The sequence below is a fragment of the Thermothelomyces thermophilus genome, chromosome 6 (genome assembly GCF_000226095.1).
Source record: "Thermothelomyces thermophilus ATCC 42464 chromosome 6, complete sequence".
Taxonomy (NCBI): Eukaryota; Fungi; Ascomycota; class Sordariomycetes; order Sordariales; family Chaetomiaceae; genus Thermothelomyces; species Thermothelomyces thermophilus.
Genome location: NC_016477.1, coordinates 457,239 through 475,124, shown reverse-complemented (window position 1 = coordinate 475,124; position 17,886 = coordinate 457,239). Strand labels below are relative to the sequence as shown.

Sequence of the window (17,886 nt, the reverse complement as noted above, 5' to 3'; positions counted from 1 at the left end):
TCTTTTCGTTTCCTTTTTTTTCCCTAGTGCATATTAAAAAGAAAGCGAGCCTACCGAGATTCAGGCACATACCTAGCCATCGCCTGTGTATGATTTTTGCCCATATCTCACCGCATCCCATGTAAGAATGCAGCTCCGATTCACCTCCATGAAACAAGCGCGTAACACCCGTCCGCCTGGCCGTATATCCCATTCTTGTCGTGAAATCGTTAAGCATGTCGTTAGATCGTCAGTCATGTCGTTAGGTCATAAGAATGTTGGTTTTCGTTCGTTAGCTCCTCAGTCATGATCCCGGCTGAGTCGAGAGAAAAATGAAAGTTGGGGAGAATAAAGAGCAGAAGAACAGGATCGACCGGAAATCATTCTTATACACACCCCTACCATGCAGCGACATCGCCGCGCCTTCCACACCCCCCTTGGGCACTCACTCCCGCAATCACCATCCATTCACCACGTATCACCTAAAACTCCATATCCACATCTTTCCCTTCCATCATCGTCTGGCCCTCCTTCTTAAGCTCTTCCAGCGTTCGTCCAATATTCTCGATCTTGCCGCGCACTGCCTCTTCTCTCGCGGCTATCTCCTCCTCATACTGCTGTACTAGCCGCCGCTTTGTCCTGCGCGCCTCCCTCAACCGCTGCATGACGGTTCCAAATTGCTCTAGGAACCAGTCGCCCGCCTCGTCCCACTCCTCTATCGAGATCTGGGTGAAGAACTGGTGCTGGTCGAGAGTGCCCTTTGATTTGTAGTGCTCGAGCCGCTCCTGGATGCTGCCCCCTGTTGGCGGAAGAGACGGTTGCTGGAGCGCTGCGGTCTGCGGGTCAAAGTCGAAATCTTGGTTGCGCAGCTCTGAGTAGCTCATGGCGTGTAGCTCGGCGTCGTTGTAGTCGAGGCTTTGGCGGCGTTTCCGGGATATTGTGGTGGGAGCTGCGTTCGGGGCCAGCTCCTTGGTTGGTGATTTCTGTCGGCGGCTGGCTGTGCGGCCGAGGGGTGGGGGAGCCTCGCCGAGGAGGTTGTTGTGGTTCTGCGGTGCGAACAGCTGCTTCTGTGGTTGCCGATTAGCCCGCGGAGTGCGCTCTAGAGCTTCCTTGAGCGCGTCCGCGTCGATGGCAGAACTTGACGCGACGACGGCTGCCTTGGTGTCGTTGAAGTCGGGATCGTCGAAGTCGACGGGCGTCAGGGTCTCGAAAGGATTCGGCTGTTGATTCTGGATGTTCCGCTCTTGCTCCCGCTGCCGTTCTTTCTCCCGTTCCCTCTCACGTTCACGTTCACGCTCGCGCTCACGTTGGCGCTCGCGCTCGCGTGCCAGGCGCTCCTGTAACCTTATCTTGTCGATGTGGCCGCCCGCCTCCGTCTGTCTCTCCGGCGACAGGCTCACGGTCTGCGACTCGGGCGAATACCCCGGGCCAACCCGCTCTGGTGATGCGTTGCTTCTGAGATCGCGGTTCTCTCGGTACGCGAGCTTGGTGCGCCTAAGCCCGTTGGTTTTGGTGGGCGTTTCGAAGATCCGACGGACCTCATGATCAGGTTCGTCCTGCCTGACGCTCTGGTCGTCGAAGATATCGCCACTCGGCGTGGCATTGAGGGCCAATGGGGCAGGAGCTGTCTCGGGGGCTTTCTGAGCACTGGGCGGCGGGATGACCTTGAGCATTCCGTTCTCGCCAATAACGAACGGCAGCCTCTCGTCGTGCTTGTGCTGGGCGCGGCTGGGTGGGCGGGGCAATGCCCTCTGCGGCGGCGGAACATCGCTGTAGTGGCGGCTGTGGCCTGCCTGGGGCACACGAAGCCTCTCCGAGCCAGCCCTGCTCTCGTTGTCGCCAAACATGGAGGCCACGGTCGAGTCTTCCCAGGCGTTGTGGCCCCGCGGGGCCTCACGTGCCGTGTCTGAGGCGGACGTCCTGCTCCGCTGCATTGGGTGAAGATGCTGCAAAGGGAGGCTCATGGGCGCGGTTGGCTGGGACGTGGCCGCGTATCGGCCAATCTTGGGCACGGGTATTGACCTGGAAGTTGCAGGCGTGTCAGGCAGTTGACGTTCTTGCCGAGCCGCGACAATCTCGTTGGGTGGCTGCAACTGCGGAAGTTGCGATGGGCCCGTCGCGCTCGCGCTTCGAGGCCCCGGGCCTGACAAAGCAGGGGCAGGCGTTGCAGGGGCAGGGTGGCCCACTGGCCCTCCGGCAGCCCGGGGGCTGCTAGTGCTCCCGGCCTGCGGGCCACCACCACCAGCGACCACGCTCCCGTCGGCTTGCCGCATAAACAAGCCGATCGAGCCCAGCTTCTTCTTCGTTGTTGGCATCATCCTCAGACGCATCGACAGTCTGGCAGGAGCGCAAAACAGCGCAGCGGTTTGGAGGGGGACGACCGGTGACGCGCGTCATGCGTTGATTGTTTACTTGTTTACGTGCAGGCAGGAGGTGCGACAAACACAACGCGTCATGGAGGGTCAAAGGACTGGCATGCAGCTCCGACAATACCGGGCAAGAAGCCGCAACCCGCGCGGAGAGCCGCGACTCGAGTTATTATCTGCTTCAGACGGCGTTGGGCTCGCGCTCTCGATTCGGCGACAACCTGAGATGGGGCAACCGCGGGCAATGGTTGCAGCCGTGGGTGCCTCGTTTCTGGGGTGTGGGAGTCCGGAAACGTCGAGGTGCGTGGTTCCAATGGCAACCAACCGGCTGCTTTTTTGAGGGGCCCCGGCAGGGGTCGCACGTTAGCTCAACACGCCCGAACCTTCCTCTCCCGCACGCTGTCAGGTGAGCACATGCTGCAGGGTCCCGCAAAACGGCCCCAGTTCTCTCTGTTCGACCTGCCACTCGCCATCGCCAATCTCTTCCTCCTGCATATGTCGCGGCTTCCGACAGGCTGCCCTTTTCTTCTACCGCCTGCACCCGCGATCAATTGGATGTGCATGCTTTTTCCGCCTTCAATTTCCCAACCATTGACGAATGGCCCAGCCTTGAGAACCGTTGCATTCCTCCCGTTCGAGTCTGCACCTTGCTGCCGGACAACCCAACGTACCCCCGCACTTGGAAAGCGCCATAGACGCCCGACGATGAGCACACCCTCAGAGTGGTGTCACCCAATGGCACGACTGTGCTGGCGCAAGACTGATGCCCAATCAGTCGCGGAGCACCAAAAAAATTGAGGTCTCTAGGGCGATTGTCGCCTCGTCAACGTGCCTGGGGCGTGGGATATCGTGTCCTTCTATCGTGCAACGGCGGTCATGATGGGGAGGGCAACTCCCTTCTCTCCGATTCAGGACGCAGTGACTCACGGGGCCACCATCGGCCACTTACGCAGCACCGGAACAGAATCAGCCACTGAAACAGTGAAGCGAGCGCAGACTGCCATTTGTATCGTCCCTGGAGATCGCGCCGCACCGAACAGCAAAGCCCGTCGCCAGTCATCGATTCGAACGTCCATTCAGAGGGCGAGGATTGATGGAATTGGTGGTCTCGAGCGAGCGTCAACGTGACTCAGAGATCAATATGGCTGTTGTCCGTTCAATCACACAGCTTTGAATTCGTAGCGGAGCTCTCCATTTATGCTGTCCTTCGATGTCTCCCTCCACAATTGTAGTTTCTCCCACCTGAGGAACAGATATACTATCAGGGTATAGTACACTCCTGGAAATTCCTCTCGTGATTTGTAAAGTATAATTACTGTATAACTAGAAGTCTACTTCTCCACCGATCAGTCAGCAGTGATCCATGGCTAGCACTGAACAAGTAGACCTCCGTCATCCGGCAGCATTGTGCCCTGCCAGACTGGCCGTCAGGGCAAGTGATTTTCCAGGCCCCATCGACTGCCGGCCCATGGGGCTGGGACGGAAACGTGGGGTGTCCGGGATGGCGAAGGCGCTCCCGCCGCTAGTGTAAGCGCAAGCGCCGACCCCACGTCCCAGGTGATAAGATAAGCCCCACCACAAAACTCCCGCGCCATTGGGGTGGGAACGAGGGGCGATTTCTAAGCCAAAGACCAGCTTCCATTATTCTCCCATCACGATATTTCGCCCCTTTATTGCAACGCATCGCCGAGCTCACAATGGCGCCGTCGCTAGAAGCGCCAGAGCCTGTAGAGGACGTCCTCGCAAACCCCCTCAAACAAAAGCCGCAGCTCGTCGCCCCCGAGCCGGAACACTGCCCAGGCCCCGAATCCGAACAGGCAGGCACTGCCGACTCATGCGCCGGCTGCCCGAACCAAGCAATATGCGCCTCGGCGCCTAAGGGGCCGGACCCGGACATCCCCCTCATCACGGCGCGCCTCGCAGGCGTCAGGCACAAGATCCTCGTGCTCAGCGGCAAGGGCGGGGTGGGCAAGAGCACGCTGACCACGCAGCTGGCACAGGCGTTCGCCACCAACGAGGACAACACGGTCGGCATCATGGACACGGACATCTGCGGGCCCAGCATCCCCAAGATGCTCGGGGTCGAGGCCGAGACGATCCACGTCAGCTCGTCCGGGTGGTCGCCCGTCTGGGCCGAGGACAACCTGGCCGTCATGTCCATCCAGTTCATGCTGCCGAACCGCGACGACGCCATCATCTGGCGGGGGCCGAAGAAGAACGGGCTGATCAAGAAGTTCCTGAAGGACGTCGAGTGGGGGGAGCTGGACTTCCTGCTGGTCGACACGCCCCCGGGGACGAGCGACGAGCATCTGAGCGTCAACACGTTCCTCAAGGAGAGCGGCATCGAGGGCGCGGTCTTGGTGACGACGCCGCAGGAGGTGTCGCTCTTGGATGTGCGCAAGGAGATTGACTTTTGCCGCAAGGCGGGCATCAGGATATTGGGTCTGGTCGAGAACATGTCGCTGTTTGTGTGTCCCAACTGCACGCATGCGACCGAGATCTTCCGGGCGACGACGGGCGGGGGCAGGGCGCTGGCGGCCGAGATGGGGATACCCTTCTTGGGCGCGGTGCCGCTGGACCCGAGGCTGGGCATGTCATGCGACGATGGCAAGAACTTCTTCGACTGGTACCCGACCAGTCCCGCGTGTATCGCGCTGAAGCAGGTGGTCAGAGCGCTGGCGGAGCAGCTTGGGTTGGACCCCAAGGAGGTCATGCCGGAAGAATAGATTCGAGATATCCTCAACAGCCCCATATAGAAGAAGATAGGCGCCTAGGAAGGAAATATCATGATTCGTAATGCCAACACCCCACCCCACCCATTTCTCTCCTCTCCTCGTTCCCACCCCCGGATTTTCGTCCCTCTTCCCTCCCCATCCCGAAGTGCGGTTCAAGCAGAGGCCAACTTGCTAGGCACCTCTTCCAGCTCCTCCGCACTCTCCAGATCAATGATGCGCGTAACCTCGCTCGTGTTCCTCATCAGCTCCTTGGCGCCGGCGTACAACATGCGCAGCTCGCTGTTGCAGGTGGTCGGCAGGTAGTACAGCATGACGTAGGGAACAGAGAGCCGACCGGAAGCCTAAGTGGTTGCGACACACAAACTTTAGCTTTCGTCCACTTTTGACTTCCATGAGTGAGTTGGTAGCCAAAAAGAGGGGGGTTATGTTACCAGCGTTAGGGGGTAGCTCAGCAGGATGAACCGCGGCGAATGGTCCGGCAGGTCGTCGGCCAGCTCCTCGAGCGACGTGTAAACCGTTTGGTCTTCATCTTGGCGGATCTCCTTGGTTTGCTTATCAATCATATCTACGTCAAACAATAGGAACTCGGGAGGTTAGCTTTGTCTACGGGTACATGGCCCTCTTGGGGGGGGGGGGGGTCCCAGTGAGGAAGGAAGCTCAGGAAGGTAGAGAGGATTGAGCTCGAAAGGTGAGCAATTGCTGTCCGGACAGACAAACATACATACAAATGACGGCTTGAGGGCCGCTGGCTCGCGATGTCCCCAAACGAAACTTGCGCAGGTGGTCTTTGGTCTCTTGCGAGAACGTGTATAGCCTTGCTTCGGAGCTCTGTGCGGGATGGTAGGTTCATCAGCTCAGAAGCTGCTGCGACGGGAGGGGCAGAGGCCGCGTACCATGTTGGCCAGATCCTATGGGAGCACCCTCTCACGATTCAGCAATACTCTGCAAAGTTCAGCTCGCTATGCCGTCGTATGCGAGGAACCGTCGCGTTTCGTCCTATCTAAGGTACCCAAGGTAGAGGAGCCCGGATGTCGCGCGCGTTCAGGCAGAGTGAAGTTGGGGGGGGGGGGGGTTGAAGCTGACGAGAATGCCCCGCATTCAAGACGGGGTCGAGAATATGGGTCCCACTGCGCAGCGGAGCCCATGGGACGGGACGGAGGAAGCTGGGCCCAGTGGTGTGTTCCGCTTCCTAGGTTCCATCTTGCCGCAGCCGATTCGCATCGTGCTTGCCTTCTTCTATTTGAAGTGCAAATAATAACAGATCATACTGGTAACGTTTGCTAAGCTTGCGTGCTTAGGCAGGCCCCCATGTTTTCGCGCCTATCCCAAGTGGCACGCCATTTTTCGAGACCGCTGCCTAACTTTGGCCATTCGTCTGCTGCAGTCACTGCTGGTCTTCGAGATATCCTAGGAAACGGCACCATGGCATCCCAGACGACAGCGAGCGAGCGTGCTTCGAGGAAGATTCATACGGCAGCTTGTCTCATCATTGGTGACGAGGTCCTGGGTGGAAAGGCAGGTCAGGAGGATGTACGGCTATGGCGCCGGCGCTGACTCTCGGAACTGCAGATCAAGGATGTGAGCAAGCAAGCCCAGCATGACCGCGGAGGCGCAGCAGGCTAACACGGAGGAGATAGACCAATTCTCACGACGTCGCCAAGTGGTGTTTTAACTTGGGCATTGTATGTCATTCCCCGTCACCGCCTTCCACGCAAGAAGTCGCGAACCAGAACCCCCTAATGCCCTAGGCAGAACCTGAAGCGTGTTGAAGTCATCGAGGATGATGAGGCCGAGATCATTGAGGCTGTCCGCCGCATGAGCGAGCGCTACGACCTCGTAGTGACAAGGTACGTCCCCCATCCGGTCCTCTTCAGCAAGTACCGTCATGTTGAGTCTTCCTAGCGGCGGCATCGGGCCAACGTAAGCTCCTCCTCCTTCTCCCCGCTTCCTCCTCACTCTATTCCACGAAGGCTTACCTCATGCATCCAGACATGACGATATCACCTACAAGTCGATCGCCAAGGCCTTCGACTTGCCCCTAATTCTGCACAAGGAAGCCTATGCCCTGATGAAGAAGCTCTCTAAGCCGCGCCCGGGCCAGCCCGAATTCAACTGGGATGTTGATTCGCCCGCCTTACGGGCCAAGCTGCGCATGGTCGAGCTGCCCACCGACACCAGCCGACCCCTCGAGGAGCAGTTTCTGTTTCCCTGCAAAGACCTATGGGTTCCAATTGCCGTGGTTAATGGGAATGTGCATATCCTGCCCGGCGTGCCCAAGCTGTGTAAGTCTCTTCCCCAGCTCTTTGTCGCAGAGCCTCGCCCGCTCCAGCCATGGCCGTGTTGACCAGTGGCAAATCCTGCTATAGTTACACAACTCCTAAACGGCCTGACGCCCATCATCCTGCCCCGTTTGTCCGATCCCGAGGGCAAGGGGTTAACGCGGATCAGCATCTCGACGCCGCTGGGCGAGAGCGAGGTGGCCGAGTACCTAGCGGAGCTGGCTGCCCGCGTCGAGCCAAAGGGTGTTAAGGTCGGAAGCTATCCCCAGTGGGGCAAGAAAAGGAACACTGTTACTCTCGTCGGGAGGTAAGTCCTGTCTTTTCTTCTACGCATGCTTCTTGGTGTGCTGTGCCGAGAAGGGGCGTGACTGATGGCGTTGTACAGAGACAGAGAGTTTTTAGAGGGCATCACGCCCGAGGTCCTTCACTATGTGAAGGGGACGTTGATGACGACTGGAAAGGAGGATGCGATGAGCGACGCGGAGGAGTGACCATGGCAGGTTGGCAGCACCTGGCGCTAAGAGAAGAAGAGATACTGTGGTAACCATAGGTCGATGGGACAAGAATTTCGTTATACGCAGTATAGTAACTAACGCTAACTACAAACGAGAGCAGTGTTTACACAGTACATTATTCGCCTAAACATAGCTGCTACTGTGTAACTAACATTGCTCCGTACTGCGTAATCCAGGAACCAGCTACTTGTGCTGTCGCTAGTGTATGTACTGCGTACTGTGTAGAGATGGGGATCGGTCTCGCTTTGGTGCCATGAATCGGCTACCCCATCCGACAAACCCCAGGGCGGGTAAGCGACGGCGTTGCTGCAAGGGCCCGTGTTCTAGATGATTTCCAGAAGGAAATAAAGGGCTCGTCTGTCGGAATACATACAGAGCACGGTTTACACTAGGGGGCTCGCACCACATGGGGTGTGAGAGCTCGGAAAGTCGTTTGCGTTATCTGCTAGGGGTCTCCCGCTTGGAATCGTTTAGGGAAATGAGCACATCACCGGAGCCGTGGAAGATGGTGCGTTGGACCCCTGAATGTGATTTTGTTTTCATTCGCAATTGGTGGGGTCCTCTGGCGAGCTAAAGGAAGCTAGCGCGCACAGGCCGAGGAACCCCACATCGTTTATCGAGAAGCCTGAACTACGTAGTATGTATGTACTGTACGGATTACAGTCCGTACATTACGCAGTACCGGCTCAAAGACCTTCCATGATTTGTGAATGATTGGAGAGCGGTATATGGATTATGGATAATTGGCAAGCCAATTGTTCAAGCTAACAAGCGGCTTGAGTCGTTCGGGATTCCAACCTGCCCGTTTGCCCCGACCAGCTCAAGCGAGAGTGAGTGATGTGTTCCCCACAAACGCAGTCCAAAGTGGTTGCAATATGAGGTGTGGGGAGCTCTCAACCGAGAGCAGCCCATTCCCTGTCTCGTGTCACCCCTGCTTCTCAAACGGAGACCGAAGCGTGTTCCCCCGGTTCGCGATACTTGGGTTGTACTATGTAAGTGTGTACGGTTACGTTTGTCAATGATAAGCACTTGGTCGCCCGCGTCTGCCATATACAGTAGGTATACTTGCAAGAAGCCTTTCATGCCGAGGTTCCAGGAAGCGGTGATTCCCAGATATTTGGAACCTTCACCAGGGGTCGCGAGTCTCGGCTGGAACGCGGTTGCGGCGGCGGGGAAGGGCCCTGAGCTGGTCGTACTGGAACCTGCGAGAGTATGCAAAGTGATTGGTCACTTGGATTCGAGGTGTTCGCCGATTAGCGTTCATAGAGGATGATGGTATGCGGGCACACGGCGGCGTCTGATATGGTGAGTATGCATGGTCTCAATGTACCGTCTCGCCACAAAACTCGCTCGAGGAGGAGGATGTCCCGCTGTGATTTGAATGAAAAAGGTGGTAGTTAGTATACACTGGATTGCGGCCAAATATGAGCTTGTTCCCCGGCCGCAGTGCGGCACCGTTCTCCTGGAAGCCACCATCTTACTTGATAATTATCTTCATCGGATGTTCAGGCCGGGAGTCATCATCAGGTGACAGATGTCATCTTTTAGAATGGCACAGCTACCCTATTAAGGGGTCTTCGACCGAGCAAAGTATAATCCGTATGGTATAGTAATTCAACTGGTGGGGGAGCCTACTAATATCAGGACCACCAGGCGTCCTCCAAGCTGTTGTCAGCCCTACCCACCGCGGCGCGTTGAGGCTGCAGAGACCTTTTGTGTCGACGATACATGCCGCATCCAGCAGCAGAGACCTTTTTTTACGACTTGGCCGCGTCCTCTGGATCTTACCATGCGGGCAGCCGTTCTCGCATCCTGCAGCAAGGCGGGGCCGGGACCGCTCCGCATTCCGTGCCTAGCCTGCCTAGAAAGCACTAGATCTCGATCACTTGGTAAGGCCAACCCGCTCGAATTGGTCTCACATATGGAATGGTATTTGTCCTTTGATGTCCGTGACTTGTGCCTCCAAATCCTGCTCCATGTGCAACGTTTTGGACCGCCAAAGGCAGTGCTTTGCTCCTTTCATATCGAAAACTAGTAGCGGTCCAGGGGCAGCCTGGACCACGCGGTTGGTGACGTGAATGTGGGGTTGACACGGCGTCTTTCCTCGAAACTTAGGTCCACCGTTCACCGGGATGTGCTTGTAAAGAAGGTCGAGCTCTTCTGGTCATGACCTGACTATAGAGCCAAGTCATGTGATTTCGCACCGTCTTGACGCGAAGCTGAGAAATATCAAGTCGGTCTACTATGTAGAGACTGGTGGTCGAGATTTTGTTCGGTCCGAGTCTGCCATAGTGCGAGAGCGCAAGAACCGACTTGCCGCTCCAAACCTGGACAAGGCGAGCTGATGGGGCGGTCCGCACAGGGTACCTTTTATCCCCACCGTCTAGCGCCGTCCCCATTTGCCAATCACAAAACCGGCGAGCCTGACCCACACCTACCCCCCGGAAGGCACACGGACCCCTTTCCACCCCCAAAGCCTTTGCCTGCTTTCCGTCTCTTGCGCGCCCGTGTCTCCGAACTTAACCTTCCCTGCCAGCGCTGCTGCAGCTCTTCCCAGCCGAATCACAGCAGAACCCCCGACCTTTCGAGGTGGTCGCTTCTTTCCCCCCTTTCTCTCTGTGCGGTGTTCTTTTCTTGCAACACCAGGGCCATTGATCTGTCGAGGGATCACCACCGCTCGACGCTCGCCCGATACTCACCAAGTAGAAGCCCAGTGCGAATCAGTTTCGCCAGAAGCAAAAAACCGCCCTTCCCCCCCCTGGCGCTTCTAGAGAAATTCGAATTGCCGATCCCCACAGAATCCAAAGGGGGTGTGTGTTCGGTCGCGTCGTCACTCCAGTCGCGCAACAGACGACAGTCTTTCCCTCTCGAGGAACGTCGGTCCTAGGATCCCCCTTTGACCCGTTCGGCCAACAACAGTCACCCGGAGACATCCCGTGCGCGGTTGCCGAGTCAGCGAATTATTCGTCGTCCTAAGGAAGAGAACGGCTCTCGTCCCTAGCAGAGCTTGAGCTTCAACGACTACTGCTGATAGAGTAGCCGTGGTTGGAAGTCGTCTTCGATTTTTTTTTTTCTTTTCAATCCATTCCATAATCCACAGCCCAAAATGGCATCCAAGGTATGTTCTGTTTTGACTTCTCCCCGGCCAATTGACTAGACCTTATCGCTCGGTTTCGTGTTCGCGGTCGTGCGCCGCCTTTTGATGCCACTATCAGGATTGATTGGCTGACAGTTCATGTCCAAACGCTTTTAGTTCACGAGAGAGTACAAGCTGGTGGTGGTCGGTGGCGGTGGTGTCGGCAAGTCGTGTCTCACAATCCAGCTGATCCAGTCGCATTTCGTCGACGAGTATGACCCGACCATCGAGGGTGCGCAATAACCGTCCTGCTGTGATGTGGCGAGGTGATGCTAACTGGTGGTAGACTCGTACCGCAAGCAATGCATTATTGACGACGAGGTGGCGCTGCTTGATGTGTTGGATACCGCCGGCCAGGAGGAGTACTCAGCGATGCGGGAGCAGTACATGCGCACTGGCGAGGGTTTTCTGCTCGTTTACTCGATCACGTCGCGTGAGAGCTTTGAGGAGATAAGGACCTTCCAACAGCAGATTCTGCGCGTCAAGGACAAGGATGTGTTCCCTATGGTCGTCGTCGGTAACAAGCTCGACTTGGCAAGCGAGCGTAAAGTCTCGGTCGAAGGTACGTTCGCTAACGGGTCCCGGCGAGAAATACGCAAGGTTGGTGATTTGCCGTGCTAACGAGGCATTTGCTCGTAGAGGGCAAGGCGCTCGCGAACGAGTTCAACTGCATGTTCCTTGAGACATCGGCCAAGACCAACACCAACGTCGAGCAGGCCTTCTTCGAGGTCGTCCGGGCGATCAGGAGGTTCAACCGCGAAATGCAGGGCGGGCCGACCCCTGGAGGCGGTCTCTCGCACAACGGCGCTGGCATGGGCAAGATGGACATTGCCGACGAGGACGCACCGTCTGGCTGCTGCAAGTGCGTAATAATGTGAAAGCCGCGCCGTGGGAAGGCTGTCTCTTACAAAATTCATCACGAATGACACAACGGGGCCCTTGGGTGTATGGTAACGGCGGTGTGTACATGGTCGAGTGGCGGGAGGCTCGTTGCGGGCCCCCGGGGCAGGGACTAGGCCCCTTCTACGCGCACACGAAGTGAGGAACGCCTATTTTGCATTGGTTGGGAGTTGAGTTGCTACTCGGGGGCCTGGCGGGCCTGACGGCTGCCTGGTGTTCTCGGTACGTCTCGGGCAGGCTTTTGATTCTGGCTTGGCTCTCGGAGACGGCAGGGGGTTCGCCATCTACGCGATGCGGGCGGGCAGTCACGGCTACCCACCTTTTTTTTTTCTTCCTCACCCGCATTCGCTTCTTCTCTTTGGGAGTTGTTGAACTAAACACGGGTTCGCTATGGTTGCTCTCTCAAAACTTGTAATTTTTCTTGATTCTCATGCTAAATGCTCCGCTCTCCGTCTGGGTCGTGTATGTACAAACCGTGTGGTGCTCCAGTGACAACCTCCATTAAGGTACCTAGGTTCACAGGTGTCAAGCAATGATGTATGTACTCGGTAGGTAGTGTGATGGGGTGGTCACCTCCTGGGCCGCCCTTTCTTGTTTGGATAGCGGCGCAAATGTGCTCGGTCGCAGCTACGTTCTAGGTCTCACCTCTACAGGGCCAAGCTCTTCTACCAACCTCTCAACATTTTTCCCGAGGCCGCCTTTTTTTTTTTTTTTTTTTCTTCACTCTCGCCTGTGCAACCTGAAATCACACACTGTGGCGCCTGCAAAGACTTCCACCCTAGAAATAGCAGCGCAGACGAGGCTGCATCAATCTTACCGAACTCTACTACGTTCCATTGTTTCGCGGATTTGTTTAATTTTCCAGAAAGAAATATTTGCCCGTCTGCCAGGTTACACAAGGTAGCAGCCACACCATCTTTGTGTAACAGGAGCACCTGAGTACCGGCTTCTACGGAGTACGCAGAAGAGGTCAGCAATACGAAGCATCACCCTCCAAAAGGAAGGATTATGCCCAAATCCGCCGCCATTGACCGGCATGGATGCACGGGATAGAGGCCATGGTCCGCAACTCGTACTCTTTTGCAGGAACTGCATCGCACAGCCAAGACGGTAGGTTGCACGGGTCCCTAGGGATCCGCTCTACTGAGGCTGGACGCTGAGTGCCGTGCATTTCGTATCCTCGGGCACCAAGGCCCAAGGCCCTCGGTGGCCCTGCGGCGCGCCGTCAGCTGAGGCGGGAGGATCGCCGCCGCGCTGTGGTTGATGACGCAGCATGAAACATTCCGGTCTCGTTCTACATACACAGTATGTAGGTATGACGGGCAATTCTAAACGAATAAGCGTTCGCAAGTGTGTATTCCGCATCCTAAGACAGACCCGGCTTTTGCTCCGAGCTGCAGATCCGGCTTGGGCCACTGTCCCGTCATTCCCACCTGAAACTTCCCCGGTAAGATCTGTTGGCCCGCCGGCCGGGACCCCACCTCTGCCGGATCGATGGCCGGGCCGGACAGCGGGGCGGTGGCTGATAAACAGCGGTCCAGCGAGAAGAGAGAAAAGACAAAGAGCCAATGTTTCGTTTCACCTAGCGGCTTTTTGAAACAAGAAACCGAACCAACCATCGTTTTGCTCATTCCACTATATCGTCGACACCCCCCACTCACTCACTGTCTTTCCGTCGAGATCATCATCAGTGAACCGAGGAGGGATCATGCCCGCCACGCAGGCCCCCCCTACCAGCGAGGACGAGCACGGAACGAGACCCCTCCCCGTATCGCGCGCGGTTGACATCCTGCCAGACCCGCGCTCTGCACTCCCTCGCTACGCCGCCTACTTCCGCGCCCGCCACCGTTTCTGGGAGGCCTTCCCGGAGGGGCAATACGTGCGCCTGCCCACGCCGGGTACCGACCTCGAGTGCGGCTTCCACGCGCTCATCCTGTCCATGCGGCATCAGCTGGGCGCACGCTGCGCCTCCGGCCCCGGCTCCGATCCCGGCGGCGAGGCGGGGTCGGCGGTGCGGGTCCCCACCCTGGAGGAGCTGCGGGCCGTCTTTCGCGGGGCGGTCGTGCAGGGGGAGAACGCGGGGGCGGGGATGGCGAACCTGAGCTGGTTCACGGCCGACCAGCTGGCGGCCGTCTTTGCCGAGTGGGGGCGGCGGTTCCTGGGCGGCGGGCAGAGGTGTCAGATGGGGTGGGTGACCGACCGGGACGAGGAGCTGGGCCTGGAGGGGTGGCCGGTCATGATGAACACTCCGGACGTGGAGACCGGGGAGGTCGGGGAGGGGATCGTGAGGGTCTGGGTTTGGAACGACGGCGGCTCGTTACGGGGCGGGATCGGCCACTTTGAGGGCATCAGGCGGCCGACGCAGAGGGAGCTGGCGGTGATGGGAGATGGGCAGTAGAGAAGAGCGAGAAGAGCCGGCGAACTCACGCGGTTCCGGAAGGCTCAAGAACCAGGTCTGTTGCCGTCGCAACTCTGAGCGGCAGGCAAGGGGAAGGGGTAAGAGACTGGAAGCTGAGGTGGGCTCGGGCATGATGAGAGTGCGCACTATACTTGGCAGAGTCATGAAACGACAACAGGCTCAAGCTATGCTATATAGATGGAAGGGCAAAAAAAATAACAACGACTATCTCTATCTCTAGCCGTCATCAGCAACTCCTTTCAACGGTCACAGCTTGGACGACGAATCGTCTTCGCTAATTTGAATCACCAACTTGCCGAACTGCCTCCCCGCCTTCATGTCCTCGAACAGGCTGTCGATGCCCTCCAGGTTATCCAGCCCCTTGACCACCCTGCTGACCACCGGCCGGATCTTGTGCGCCTTCACAAAGTCCACCATCTCCTTGAACTCCCTCGTCGACCCCATCGTCGAGCCCTTCAGATCGATGTGCTTGAGCGTCGCCTGCATCAGCCAGTCCATCTTGGGCCCGACCGTCATCCCGTAGCTCACAATCACGCCGCCCGGCTTGAGCAGCTTGACCGTCCTGCCCACGATGTCCCCGCCGGCCCCGTCGATCACGGCGTCCAGGTAGGGCCGCTCCCGGGGCAGCAGGCCGCCCAGCTGCTTCTCCCAGTCGGCGTCCTTGTAGCACACCCCGCCCTTGGCGCCCAGCTCCTCCACCGCCCGCTCGATCTTGCGCTTGTCTCCGGACGTCACCCACACGCTGCAGCCCCGGGCGACGGCGAACTGCAGCACCTGCAGCGCCACGCCGCCCCCGATGCCCGTCACCAGGATGTTCCTCCCGGGCTCCGCGTTGCCGCCGCTCTTGCTGACCAGCGCCCGCCAGCCCGTCAGGCCGACGAGCGGCAGCGCGGCGCCCTCGGCCGCGGTCAGGTGCTCGGGCGCGGGGACGACGTCGTCCTCGCCGACGACGATGTACTCCTGGGCCGTGCCGGCGTCGGTGCCGCGGGACGCGCCGATGATGACAAAGTCCCGGCCGAGGTTCTCGGGCCCGTCCGGGTCCGACGCCCAGCCGCGGTGGGGGAGCAGGAGGACCGGCTTGTTGAGGAGGCCTTGCGCCGCGGCGGAGCACGAGGCGCCCACGGCCGTGACGGTGCCGTACCCGTCGGCGAGGAGCGGGTTCGTGAACGAGATGCCCGGGTAGAGGTGCTGCCGGATGAAGAGGTCGCGGTGGTTGAGAGCCGCCGCGGCGAGTTTAACGAGGACCTGGTTGGGGCCCGGCGTCGGGATCGGGACCGTGTTTAATTGGAGGCTGGAGAAGGGGGGGGGGGTTGGGGGGAAATAGAATAAGAAGTTAGTCGGGAGGTGGTAGAATTACGAGTAAGTCAGACCTTAATTAAGGATGCGGTTAAGGGAAGGAGGGGGAGGGGGGGGGGGGGGGGTGCTCACGGGTAGTACACCTCTCCGGGCTTCCCCTCAATCTTTTTCACTGTGAGCGAGTATGGCATCTTTGGTTTAGGTTGAATTGGCAGTCGGCTGCTGCGTAAAATTGTAGTGTTGTGTAATTGGTGTAATTGGAGCGTATGTGTCGTACAATTTCAGTAGTACTTGGTGACCGCTACCCAGCTTCTCACACTCCGCCTAATTCTGTTCAGATCTTGGTGCCGCGTTTTACGGTCAGTGCCGTTGCGCCGGACAACAAGCTCGCCCCCGCCTCCCCGCACCAGCGGATGCTCCCATGACGTGTTGCCTCGGCCCCATGGAGAGCCGAGCCGGCAGACCCATTAATAATCCACCGCTGCAACTCGGACCTGCCCGGCGTCCCGGCTCATCTCCGGAGCGGCATCTCTGCCGCTAAGGCCACACAACCATCTATGGCAATTCGCCCTTGCGTCTGGTCAAATCTTCGCCTGCCTTGTGTATCATGAGATTCAAGGACCGATAAGACCAATTTGACTTGCTCCTCCTCCACCATATGCACGTCTAGTTCCACCAAAATCCACGCCCTTTCAGTCGTGCGTCGTCTTCCTCTTCTTCGATTTCGTCGTGTCCTCCTCCGGCGGCACATACTCGCGCTCCCGCTCCCGCTTCTTCTCCTCCTTCTTTTGCTTGGCCTTCTCGGCCCGCTCCGCCTCCGCCGCTCTCTGCTTGGCCTCCTTGCTCAGGAAATACTCGCCCGTCTCGATCTGCATATCCACCTTGCTCTTCTCGGGCGCCGGCGGGAACGGAGTGTACGGCTTTTTGCTCTTGTCCGTGATCTTGTACGGTTTCCGCCGCTTCGAGAGCGTGCGTTTCTTGAAGTTGGGCAGGTATCGGCTCCAGTCTTCGTGCGCTAGCGCTGGGTCTTTGGCCAGTTCGCGCTTGATCCTGTCGAGTGTTCGTAGCTTGTCCTGGTTCGAGGTCAAGCGGTCGCACTTACATTAGCTCTTTAATCATGTAAATCGGGTGGATGTTCCGCATCGTGTCCTCAACCACCCTCCTAACCTCCTTCAAACCCTTGTACGGCCCCATGACCGAAACGGTGTTTCCGTGGACGAGGATATAGGTCTGCGTGAGCAGCTCCAACGCTTTCAACGCTATTTGCTTGTTAGCCACCAATTGGCTGGGGGCGGGGCTCGGCTTGCTTACTTGTGCCGTTCTGCCCCAATATCCGCTGCCGCCTCTTGACAAACCGTTCCTTGTTCCTCACCAAGTTTCGGATCTTGATGATGTCGCAAGCCATCCCGTCCTCCAGAATCTTGATAGCCTGGGGCGCCGGTACGGATCGCGCCAGGAGTTTGATCAAGTCTCGCGCATTGAGGATTGCCGCGGGGTCATATGTCTACTCATCTCGTCAACATCCCGAATGTACATGTGCCGGAAGCAGCTGTCAGATACCTTTCTTGTCGTCTTGACCGTCATAGAACCCTCAACGAGGTCTAGCGTTGCCGCAATGCCGTGCTTCTCGAGAGCTTTGGTGACGAGTGGCCATGCGTCCTTGAGGTAGCGCTCGCGGTACTTCGGAAAGAGGGTCATGAACGAAGACTCTTCGAGGAAAGGACCGGAAGACTGTTCCTTGGTGAAAGGCTCGATCTTCCACTTGTCGATGTCGTCCGTGTCCCACGGCTTATCTTTCTTGTGTGTCGACGGCATCTTGTATGGTTGACAGTGGGTATGTGGCTAGTGTGTTGGGTGTTGTTGAACTTTTTGTACTCCGTATTGCCAGGTGATTGCTGGTGGTCAGTAGGCGGACTGTGTCCGTAGTGCAACTCTTCAAATGCTGCTGCATGGTAAACCGCAAAGTGCAATGCTTCTGGAAATTTTTGGAGCACTCACGACCCTTGTTCAGAGTGGGGGATAGTGGAATCCTGGCCAATGAGAATAGGACCTGGGGCGACGAAGGACCTGCGCCCCAGTCGTTCACAGCTCCTGGGTTTGTTCGTGTACGTACTGTTCGACTTCATCGCCCTGCACGCTCAAACTTGCTTCGGCATTTCATTAGCAAACCTCGAGTTCATAACTAGCTTCTTCTTCTCTATCCCTCTCATCACCACTCCATCTTTTATACACAGACGGCGCTATAAGGACGCGTGCCATTT

At 57.7% G+C, this 17,886-nt stretch overlaps 7 protein-coding genes across 7 annotated transcripts; 4 read left to right on the top strand and 3 right to left on the bottom strand.

Moving 5' to 3' along the window:
• Positions 1–339: 339 nt before the first annotated feature.
• Positions 340–2,604, bottom strand: MYCTH_2309885 (uncharacterized protein). The gene has a single exon (XM_003665765.1). The coding sequence runs from the start codon at positions 1,911–1,913 to the stop codon at positions 462–464; it is 1,452 nt and encodes a 483-aa protein (XP_003665813.1). The 5' UTR covers positions 1,914–2,604; the 3' UTR covers positions 340–461.
• Positions 2,605–3,879: 1,275 nt separating this feature from the next.
• On the top strand, positions 3,880–5,343 carry MYCTH_2309883 (uncharacterized protein). Its single transcript, XM_003665764.1, has one exon. The coding sequence runs from the start codon at positions 4,043–4,045 to the stop codon at positions 5,069–5,071; it is 1,029 nt and encodes a 342-aa protein (XP_003665812.1). The 5' UTR covers positions 3,880–4,042; the 3' UTR covers positions 5,072–5,343.
• An 894-nt stretch (positions 5,344–6,237) lies between these two features.
• On the top strand, positions 6,238–8,041 carry MYCTH_2309878 (uncharacterized protein). The gene is made up of 7 exons (XM_003665763.1): positions 6,238–6,610; positions 6,718–6,762; positions 6,833–6,927; positions 6,983–7,000; positions 7,070–7,362; positions 7,447–7,666; positions 7,745–8,041. Exons 1-7 carry the CDS (start codon positions 6,503–6,505, stop codon positions 7,848–7,850), a joined length of 885 nt encoding a protein of 294 aa, XP_003665811.1. The 5' UTR covers positions 6,238–6,502; the 3' UTR covers positions 7,851–8,041.
• Positions 8,042–10,176: 2,135 nt separating this feature from the next.
• On the top strand, positions 10,177–12,345 carry MYCTH_2145069 (uncharacterized protein). Its single transcript, XM_003665762.1, has 4 exons — positions 10,177–10,992; positions 11,128–11,242; positions 11,297–11,572; positions 11,650–12,345. The coding sequence occupies exons 1-4, from the start codon at positions 10,981–10,983 to the stop codon at positions 11,886–11,888; spliced, it is 642 nt and encodes a 213-aa protein (XP_003665810.1). The 5' UTR covers positions 10,177–10,980; the 3' UTR covers positions 11,889–12,345.
• A 1,085-nt stretch (positions 12,346–13,430) lies between these two features.
• Positions 13,431–14,441, top strand: MYCTH_2309874 (uncharacterized protein). Its single transcript, XM_003665761.1, has one exon. The coding sequence runs from the start codon at positions 13,619–13,621 to the stop codon at positions 14,306–14,308; it is 690 nt and encodes a 229-aa protein (XP_003665809.1). The 5' UTR covers positions 13,431–13,618; the 3' UTR covers positions 14,309–14,441.
• On the bottom strand, positions 14,442–16,066 carry MYCTH_2309873 (uncharacterized protein). The gene is made up of 2 exons (XM_003665760.1): positions 15,758–16,066; positions 14,442–15,620 (listed from the first exon to the last, which is right to left on the bottom strand). Exons 1-2 carry the CDS (start codon positions 15,814–15,816, stop codon positions 14,576–14,578), a joined length of 1,104 nt encoding a protein of 367 aa, XP_003665808.1. The 5' UTR covers positions 15,817–16,066; the 3' UTR covers positions 14,442–14,575.
• Positions 16,067–17,573, bottom strand: MYCTH_2309871 (uncharacterized protein). Its single transcript, XM_003665759.1, has 4 exons — positions 17,186–17,573; positions 16,937–17,129; positions 16,728–16,884; positions 16,067–16,675 (listed from the first exon to the last, which is right to left on the bottom strand). Exons 1-4 carry the CDS (start codon positions 17,438–17,440, stop codon positions 16,318–16,320), a joined length of 963 nt encoding a protein of 320 aa, XP_003665807.1. The 5' UTR covers positions 17,441–17,573; the 3' UTR covers positions 16,067–16,317.
• Between the last annotated feature and the right edge of the window lie 313 nt (positions 17,574–17,886).

Coding starts and splice junctions, on each gene's coding strand:
- MYCTH_2309871 (XM_003665759.1), bottom strand. CDS start 17,440: ATGCCGTCGACACACAAGAAAGATAAGCCGTGGGACACGGACGACATC. Junction 17,130..17,185: donor CGGTCAAGACGACAAGAAAG/GTATCTGACAGC, acceptor CGAGATGAGTAG/ACATATGACCCCGCGGCAAT. Junction 16,676..16,727: donor TACATGATTAAAGAGCTAAT/GTAAGTGCGACC, acceptor AACACTCGACAG/GATCAAGCGCGAACTGGCCA.
- MYCTH_2309883 (XM_003665764.1), top strand. CDS start 4,043: ATGGCGCCGTCGCTAGAAGCGCCAGAGCCTGTAGAGGACGTCCTCGCA.
- MYCTH_2309874 (XM_003665761.1), top strand. CDS start 13,619: ATGCCCGCCACGCAGGCCCCCCCTACCAGCGAGGACGAGCACGGAACG.
- MYCTH_2309885 (XM_003665765.1), bottom strand. CDS start 1,913: ATGCAGCGGAGCAGGACGTCCGCCTCAGACACGGCACGTGAGGCCCCG.
- MYCTH_2309873 (XM_003665760.1), bottom strand. CDS start 15,816: ATGCCATACTCGCTCACAGTGAAAAAGATTGAGGGGAAGCCCGGAGAG. Junction 15,621..15,757: donor CCCGGAGAGGTGTACTACCC/GTGAGCACCCCC, acceptor CCCCTTCTCCAG/CCTCCAATTAAACACGGTCC.
- MYCTH_2309878 (XM_003665763.1), top strand. CDS start 6,503: ATGGCATCCCAGACGACAGCGAGCGAGCGTGCTTCGAGGAAGATTCAT. Junction 6,763..6,832: donor GGTGTTTTAACTTGGGCATT/GTATGTCATTCC, acceptor TGCCCTAGGCAG/AACCTGAAGCGTGTTGAAGT. Junction 7,667..7,744: donor ACTGTTACTCTCGTCGGGAG/GTAAGTCCTGTC, acceptor GGCGTTGTACAG/AGACAGAGAGTTTTTAGAGG.
- MYCTH_2145069 (XM_003665762.1), top strand. Junction 11,243..11,296: donor GTATGACCCGACCATCGAGG/GTGCGCAATAAC, acceptor AACTGGTGGTAG/ACTCGTACCGCAAGCAATGC. Junction 11,573..11,649: donor GCGTAAAGTCTCGGTCGAAG/GTACGTTCGCTA, acceptor ATTTGCTCGTAG/AGGGCAAGGCGCTCGCGAAC.